The sequence below is a fragment of the Penaeus monodon genome, chromosome 16 (assembly GCF_015228065.2).
Source record: "Penaeus monodon isolate SGIC_2016 chromosome 16, NSTDA_Pmon_1, whole genome shotgun sequence".
Lineage (NCBI taxonomy): Eukaryota > Metazoa > Arthropoda > Malacostraca > Decapoda > Penaeidae > Penaeus > Penaeus monodon.
In genome coordinates, this window is record NC_051401.1 from 48,262,083 (window position 1) to 48,270,490 (window position 8,408).

At 36.9% G+C, this 8,408-nt stretch overlaps 1 protein-coding gene across 1 annotated transcript in view; it reads right to left on the reverse strand.

Moving 5' to 3' along the window:
• Positions 1–7,352, reverse strand: part of LOC119583084 (serine/arginine-rich splicing factor 8-like) — a 33,528-nt gene extending 26,176 nt beyond the window's left edge. Inside the window, exon 1 of the mRNA XM_037931592.1 lies at positions 7,330–7,352. Coding sequence (XP_037787520.1) covers positions 7,330–7,352 — 23 coding nt within the window. The remainder of the gene's footprint in view (positions 1–7,329) is intronic.
• Between the last annotated feature and the right edge of the window lie 1,056 nt (positions 7,353–8,408).

Consider the following 8,408-nt stretch of genomic DNA (forward strand, 5'->3'; position numbering starts at 1 on the left):
ATCTCTTTCTTTCCTCTGTTTCTCTCTTCTGTCCTCACCTCCTTATCTCCCTTTTACTCTGTTCTCCCTGTTTTCTCTTTTTCTCCTTACTTTTCTTCTCCCTTTTCCTCTCCTCATTCTTATTTTCTCTTTATCTCCTTCTTACTTCCCTTCTCCCTTTTCCTTTCCTTCTCCTTATTTTCTCTATATCTCACTTTTACTTTCCTTCTCCCTTTTCCTCTCTTTCTCCTTTATTTCCTTCCCGTCTCTCTCTTTCCCTTCCCCTCCCTCCCTTACTCTCCATCTCCCTTCATTCTCTACTTCCTCCCATCTCCGTCATCTTCCGTCCTTCTTTCTCCCTTATCCCTTTTTCCTTTCCTCTCCCTTTTAACTCTCTCAGTTCCTAGTCCTCCTATCTCCCTCCTTCACATTCTCCCTTTCCTCCTTTCCCTCCATTCTCTCCCCTTCTCCCCTCTTTCCCCTTCTTCCCCTTCTCCCCTATTTCCATCCTCGACACTCCTTTTCCCTCCCTCCTTTCATTTCCCCTCCGTCCTTCTTCTTTGTCCTTCTGTCTCATCCCCCCTTCCTCTTTTCCCTTCTTATCTCCTTCCCCTTTACCTCTTTCCTTTGTTCCTTCCTTCCCTCCCTCCGTTCCTCTCATTCCCATGCCCGCCCTTTCCTCTCTTCTTCATTCGCTCCTCCCTCCCTCCCTCCGTTCCTCTAATCCCTTTCTTTTATCTCTCCAGCTTTCCCTCCCACCTTCCCTCCTTTCTTTCCCCCCTCCCACCTCCCCTCTCCCCTCCCTTCCTTCTTTCCCTCCACCTTCCTTCCTTCCTTCCATCCCTCCCTCTCTCCCTTCCCACACTTCCCTCCCTTTTTCCCTTCGACCTTCCTTCTGTCCCTCCCTTCTTCCCCCTCCCCCCCTCCCACCTTCCCTCCCTTCTTCCCTTCCTTCCCTCCCTCCCACCTTCCCTCCCTTCTTCCCTTCCTCCCTCCCACCTTCCCTCCCCTCCCTCCCTTCCCTTCCCTTCCCTTCCCTTCCCTTCCCTCCTCGTCAGACAATCCGTGCGGGTCAATTCTCTCTCCCTTCAATTCCATCCGTGTTTTCCATCCGCTTTGTCACTCGGCCGCATCAGTGTCGGATCTGGGAACTGGCACTCTGGCACCGTGACACTGTGGCACTGACGCTAATCCTCGGGTAGGGTCTTTTTTCGGGCTGGGGTTGGGTGGCTAGGGGGGTGGGGGGGAGTAGTTAATAGTTATGGGTCGATTATTGACGTTTTTATTATTATTATTGTTATTATTATTATTATTATTATTATTATTATTATTATTATTATTGTTATTGTTGTTGTTGTTATTATTACATTGTTATTAGTATTATTATTTTGTTGTTGTTGTTTTTTTTGTCATTTTTGTTTTTTATATATATATATATATATATATATATATATATATATATATATATATTTTTATGTTTAGATTTATATTCTGTTTTTGGTATGTTTTTCTTTCCCTTTCTTAATGCTTTATCTTTTTGCTTGACTCTTTCTTTTTCTTTTTTTTCTTCTCCTTTTCTCTCTCTCTCTCTCTCTTATATATATATATATATATATATATATATATATATATATATATATATATATTATATAACTAGAATGATGATTTTAACAATTATCAAGTTGATTTGGCGTGGGGACTACGCGCTCTCTGTTATAAATAGCATCAGCTGATTTATATAGTATGTTTTATCAGATTACATGCGAGAGTGACGGAAGAGATAATACGAACTGAAATGAAAATGATTAGAAACGAGAATGATAACAAGACTGATAGAGATAATGGCAATGATGATAACAAAAAACATAATGGTAATGATAACTGAAATAACACTGATGATAACGAAATCATCCTTATCATGATCATCATTACCGTGCAATATCGTGCAATATTCTAATATCGATGATAGTGATGATGATAATTATAAGATATTAACAGTCATAATGAAAATAATGATGAAAATTGTAATAAGAACAATAATAATGTTGCTAAAAATAATAACGATAATGATAATAGATAATGATAATGATAACAATAATGATAACAATAGTAATAATAGTAACAGTAAAAATAATGATAATGATAATTATTATAATTATAATAATGATAATGATAATAATGATCATAATAATGACAATAATGATTTATTATTATTATTATGATGATGATGATGATGATGATATTCTTAGCAATAATAATGATAGTAGTATTAGTAGTAACAGTAATGGTACTAATAATGACGATAGTAATAGTATTGATAAGAATAGCTATAACAATAATTATAACAACAACAACAAAACAGAAACAACAACAACAAAACAGAAACAACAACAACAACAACAACAAAAACAACAACCAACCACAAAACAGAAACAAAACAACAAAACAGCCATAATAATAATAATACAAATAACTGCCATTTAATACCAATACCCAATAATTCCAGTCATGATACCAAGAAGCCATTACGAAAAATCACGCTCCGGACCCGCCTTCCCCTAGATCTCTGCTCATAATTCGTAGCTTGCATAATTATCCCAAATTAGATTAAACGCTTCCCTCTTGTGCACAAATTTTTAAGCAATTACAGTCTCTTTTCAACTGTTGCTGACTCGGGGGGCGCGGAATTAAAGCTGGGAAGGGTTGAGGGATTATAGCAGGGGGTGGATGACGGAAGGTGGATGTGGTGGATGAGGAAAAGTGGATGGAGTGGATGAGATAGGTGCATGGGGTGGATGAAGTGGATGAGGGAAGGTGGATGAAGTGGATGAGATAGGTGGATAGGGGAGGAGGTGGAGAGATTAGTGGATGAGGGAAGACGGATGAGGTGGATGAGATAAGTGGATGGAGGTGGAGAAGGAAGGTAGACGAGGTGAAGATGGTGGAGGGAAGGTGGATGAGATGGATGGAGGTGGATAGAGATGGTGAGGGAAGGTGGATGAGGTGGAAGGAATGTGGAGGGGGAAGGTGGATGAAGAGTTTAATTCTGTTATTGCCGTTTTTTTTATTCGGTTCTTTTCCTGTTCTCCCTCCATTGCCTTCATTGATTTATTCACCTATTTTCCATATATATATTTTTTCCTCGTCTTTTCGTCTACTGTCAGTCTGTTCCTTTATCCATCTCTCTCTTCTTCCCTTACTGTTTCTTCCCTTCCCCATTCCCTCCCTAAATATTGTTAAGGAGGTAATTATCATAATGATATTGATAATGGTTGTAGTAATGATAATAATGATGATAATGACAATGTTAATAATAATAAGTATTATTATAATGATGATGATGATGATGATAATGACAATGATAATAATAAAGATAATAATGATAATGATAATATTAGTAATGATAATAGTTATTATAATGATGATGATGATAATGACAATGATAATCATAATTATAATAGCAATAATAATAAGGATAATGATGATAATGATAAAAGTAATGATAATCATAATAAATGGTAATAATTGTAATGATAATATTGATAATAATAATTGATAATGATAAATAATATTATCCTTGTTAATATTATCATTATTACTATCACTATCATTATTGTTATATCATCATTACTACTACTATCATCTTCATTATCGTTATCGTTATCATCATCTCTCTTTATCTCATTATCTCTCTAATTATCATTATCATCATCATCATCATCATATTAATCCTCCTCCTCAATATTACGACCTATTATGAACTTAATATAGTGAACACACATTCAGATCTGATTATTTTAATTGTTATGATTAACAGGTCGTGCGTGAAATGTTTCAGATAAAAATTTCAATGATATCTGGTATCTAACATTCAACATTTTATCCGTTCGTTTTGACCCAAAATACACCAGTAAAGTGCAATGGTAAGTAGCATTGCGTGTGGAAGTATTTGTACATAAGTGTTATGCTTGTCTGTTGTATGTGATATACGTTCGAGTATGTTAATTGAGGGTTATATTCCCAGTGTGTGTAGTATTGGTAATGGCTCTTATTGGTGAAAAGGACTGAATAGTTTTATTCTATGTTTTTTTAAATGATTGTGTTATGATATTCTTTAGAGGTTATTTGTCATGATTTCTATATATATATATATATATATATATATATATATATATAATATTATATATATATATATATAGATATTTTAAAATAATAACACACACACCCCACAACACCCTATATAATAAAACACACAACAATGTATATATAATATATATATATATAATATATAATAATTTTATTATATATATAGGGATATGATATATTTGTATTTTAAATATACTATAAATAATATATAATAATATAAATATTATAATATATATATATATATATATTATATTTATATATATATATATATCTATATATATAAATATATATATATATACACCCAAATATATATATATATATATATATATATATATATATACATACACACATATATATATATATTTATTTATTTTTTTGTTAGTTATAGTGCTTGGAATCATAAAATTATTATCTCTCTACTTAATTCATCAGAGAATGTTTGTCTGTTTTTAGTTTCTGATATCTGTTTGTTACAAATTCGTCTGTCAGTCTTTGAATGTTTGTTTGTCTGCCTTATGTTGTTGTTTTTTATCATCATATCTGTTTTTCTGTCATTTTTTTATTCTTTGTATTTTTTCTGCCTGCTTTTTTCTTCCTGTACCTTCCCTCCTTCTCTTCCTATCTCTATTCTTCTCTTTATTGTAGATATACACTAACTCTCTCTCTCTTTCAACCTTCACTCTCTCCTACACACACACACTCACTCTTCCTGTCTCTCATCTGTCTCGCTCTCTCTTTCTCGCTCATTTTTGTCTCGCTCTGTATCTTTCTCTCTTTCTACATCTAGTTTTTGTCTTTGTCTCAATCTCTGTCACTGTCTTTCTCTCTCTCTCTCTCTCTCTCTCTCATCTCTCTCCTCTCTCTTCTCCTCTCTCCCCCTCTCTCCCCCTCTCTCTCTCTCCTCTCTCCCCCTCCATCTCTCTCTCTCTCTCTCTTCTCTCTCTCTCTCTCTTCTCATCTCCTCTCTCTCTCCTCTCTCTCTCTTTCTCTCCCTCCCTCCCTCCCTCCCTCCCTCCCTCCCTCTCTCTCTTGTCTCCTCTTCCCTTCTCTCTCCCCCTTTAAACATCCCTCCACCCTTCCCTCTTCCTCCTTCTGCCCCATTTCCTTTTTATCTCTGCATTGCAAAAGAAGCAAATAACAGTTTCTAACAATGCAGGTGTCACGTGGTTCTGATACGTAACACTTGCCCCTTTAAACCATGCTGTCGGGAAAAAGACTAAAAACTTTTGATGCGTGGTGGTGAAGGAGGGAGGAGAGGGAGGAGGGAGGAGGGAGGAAAAGGAGAAGGAGGGTGGAGAAAGAGGAGGGAGGAGGGGAAGGAGGGGGAGGAAGGAGAAGGAAGGAGTGAAAGGGAAGAGGTAGGGAGGGAGGAGGACAGAGAAGGAGGGTGGAGAAAGAGAAGGAGGGAGGAGGAGGGGGGAGGAGGGGGAGGAGAAGAAGAGAAAGAAGGAGGAGGGAGAGGGGGGGGACGGAGAGAGAGGAGAGGAGAGAGATGAAAGAAGAAGAAGGAATATGAAACACACACAGAAAGAGAGGAGAGCAAAAAATCAAGATAAGAAAAGAGAAAAAGAGTAAAAGATAAAAAGAGAAAAAGAGTAAAAGATAAAAAGAGAAAAGGAAAAAAAGGAGAAAAGGAGAAAAAGGAGAAAGACAAAGGCCGAGAGAGAGAAAGAGAAAGAGAGAGGGTAATAATAACGTTTGTTTACAGATGAGAGAGAGAGAAGAGAAAGACAGAAAGGAAGCAAAAGAAACAAAGAGGGAAGGACTAATGAAGCCATCAGACGCCTACTTTCACAAACAACAAAAAAATAACAAACGCACAAGAAAAAATAAATGAATAAAAAAGAAATAAAAAAAAAAAAATGAAGCCACTAGACACGCGCCGTTATTTAAAAGTAATAATAATAATAATAATAATGATGATGATATAAATAAATAAGTAATAACAAAAGCACAAGAAAGAGACAAAAGAGAAGAATTAAAACAATAAATGTAATGTAAAGGAAATAAAAAGAGAGAAAAAAGGCACATGGAAAAAACAGAAAAATAAACAAAAAGAAGAGAAAAGAGAAAACCACGGAAACAAAAGAGAAAAATCGACAAACAAAAACAAAATGAAAAAACAGAGCAAATAAAGTAACGAAACACAAGAGAATAAAATAAGAAAAAACAAAAAACAAGAAAATATAAAAAAGTACAAAGAAAAGCAAACAGACAAACACAAACAAAAGAAGAGCAAACAAGCAAATACAAACAAAGAAAAACAAACAAACAAAAGCAAACAAGCAAATACAAAAAATACAAACAAACAAAAGCAAACAAGCAAATACAAACAAACACAAACAAATACAAACAAACACAAAAACGCCCAAGAAAAGTGAACACGAAGCGAAATTGTCGTCCGTTTGTTCATTAATCTAATGGCGTTTTCAAACTATGTTTTTCCTCAAAAATAGAGTCAGCAAAAGGCTTTTTTTAAATTTTTTTATCCCCGCCTCCTTCTCGTGGGCCTTTCTGTGTCTGTGTCTGTCTGTGTGCGTTTTGCGTGTGTGCGTGTGCATGTTTGTCTTTTCTGTGTGTGTGTGTGTGTGTTCAATGATATATTCATAAAAGCAAATATATATAGGAATGTGTTGCCGTGCATATGTATACATAGCTACTTACTTATTGCTTACTTTTGCTTGTCATTTCATTTACTGTATCTATGATTTTATAAACAAGTAAATACAACTATAACGTAAACAAAACAACAGCATGACGAGCAGGAACCGTAAGCATTTTTGCTTTAAAGTCTCTCTCTCTCTCTCTCCTCCTCCTCTCCTCTCTCTCCTTCTCTCTCCTCTCCCTCTCCCTCTCCCTCTCCCTCTCCCCTCCTCTCCCTCTCTCTCTCTCTCTCTCTCTCTCTCTCTCTCTCTCTCTCTCTCTCTCTCTCTCTCTCTCTCTCTCTCCACTTATTTATGTATCTATTCATCTGTCTATCTATCTCTCTATTTATCTATACATCTATCTATCTATTTTTCTATTTAGCTATCCATCTGTATGTTTATCCATCTATCTATCTATTTTATCATTGTATATGTGTCAATTTATCTATCAATCTATTTATCAGTCTATCTGTCTACCTTTCCACATAACTATCTATTCATCTATCCAGTTATCTCTTCCCCTATGTCTCTCCTTGTAAAAGGCTATAAACCTTATTACAGTGGCAAACAGGGGGTAGGCATAGTGGTATATAACGGCTTGGCTCTTTATTAAGGAGGATTACAACACACTGAAGGGAACACGGGAGACGATGTCTTAGGGTGAGCGCTGAGCACAGGGTCGCGTGTCCGGCCAGCCAGCCCTGGGGGGGTCAGAGGCTGGTGGGACCTTGTCAGGATGACTTCTGGGAGCGAACTGAGGGGTCAGGCGAGGTCAGATATAATCGTCATCTAGGTCCTCGCTGGCTTGATGGTTCTAAATTGGACTTAAGAGCCAGGTGGTTTATTGGTCTCATGGCTTACAGAAATCGTGCTAATGTACACACTATACTCCGTCACTTTTCTCTCTCTCTCTTCCTCTTGTAATATCACATAGATACGTAGGTGACGCCATCTATTGAGGATATTTAAAAGCACAATTTTAGTATCAGGAAGAGGGGGAGATGGTGGGGAGGGAGAGAGGGTGGGAGGGGGAGGGGGGGGGGAGATGGTGGGGAGGGGGAGATGGTGGGGAGGGGGAGAAGGTGGGGAGGGGGAGAGGGAGGGTTAAGAAGGATGTAGGATATATTCATAGGATGTAAGAAATGTTTATTTTTATTCTCATTTATTTATTTATTTATTTCGTTTTATTTATTAATTTATTAAAAGAGAGAGAGAAAAAAAGAGAGAAAAGTATATATATGAATGAGAAAGAAATGAATATTCCAAAACGGAATTAACTTTTGCATGTTTTAATTTTATGCTTTTTGAAAGTTGGGGAAGGTCAAGGGAGTTTTTTTCATTAGTTTTGTCACAAGCGAGAAAAAGTGGGGAAGAAGGGGGAAAGAGAGGGTGAGGGGAAGGGGAGGAAGAGAGGGAAAAGGAGGGAGAAGAGAAGGAGGATGAAAGAGGGGGAGGAGAAAGAGGGGAAGGAAAAAGGGGGAAAGGAGGGGGAGAAAGGGGAGGAAGAGAGTGAAGGAGGAGGATAAAGAGGGGAAGGAGGAAGAAAAGAGAAACGGAGGAAGAGAGGGGAAGAAGGCATAGGTGATAAAGAGAAGAAGGGGAAGGGAAAGAGAGAAAGGAAGGGGAGAAGGAGAAGAA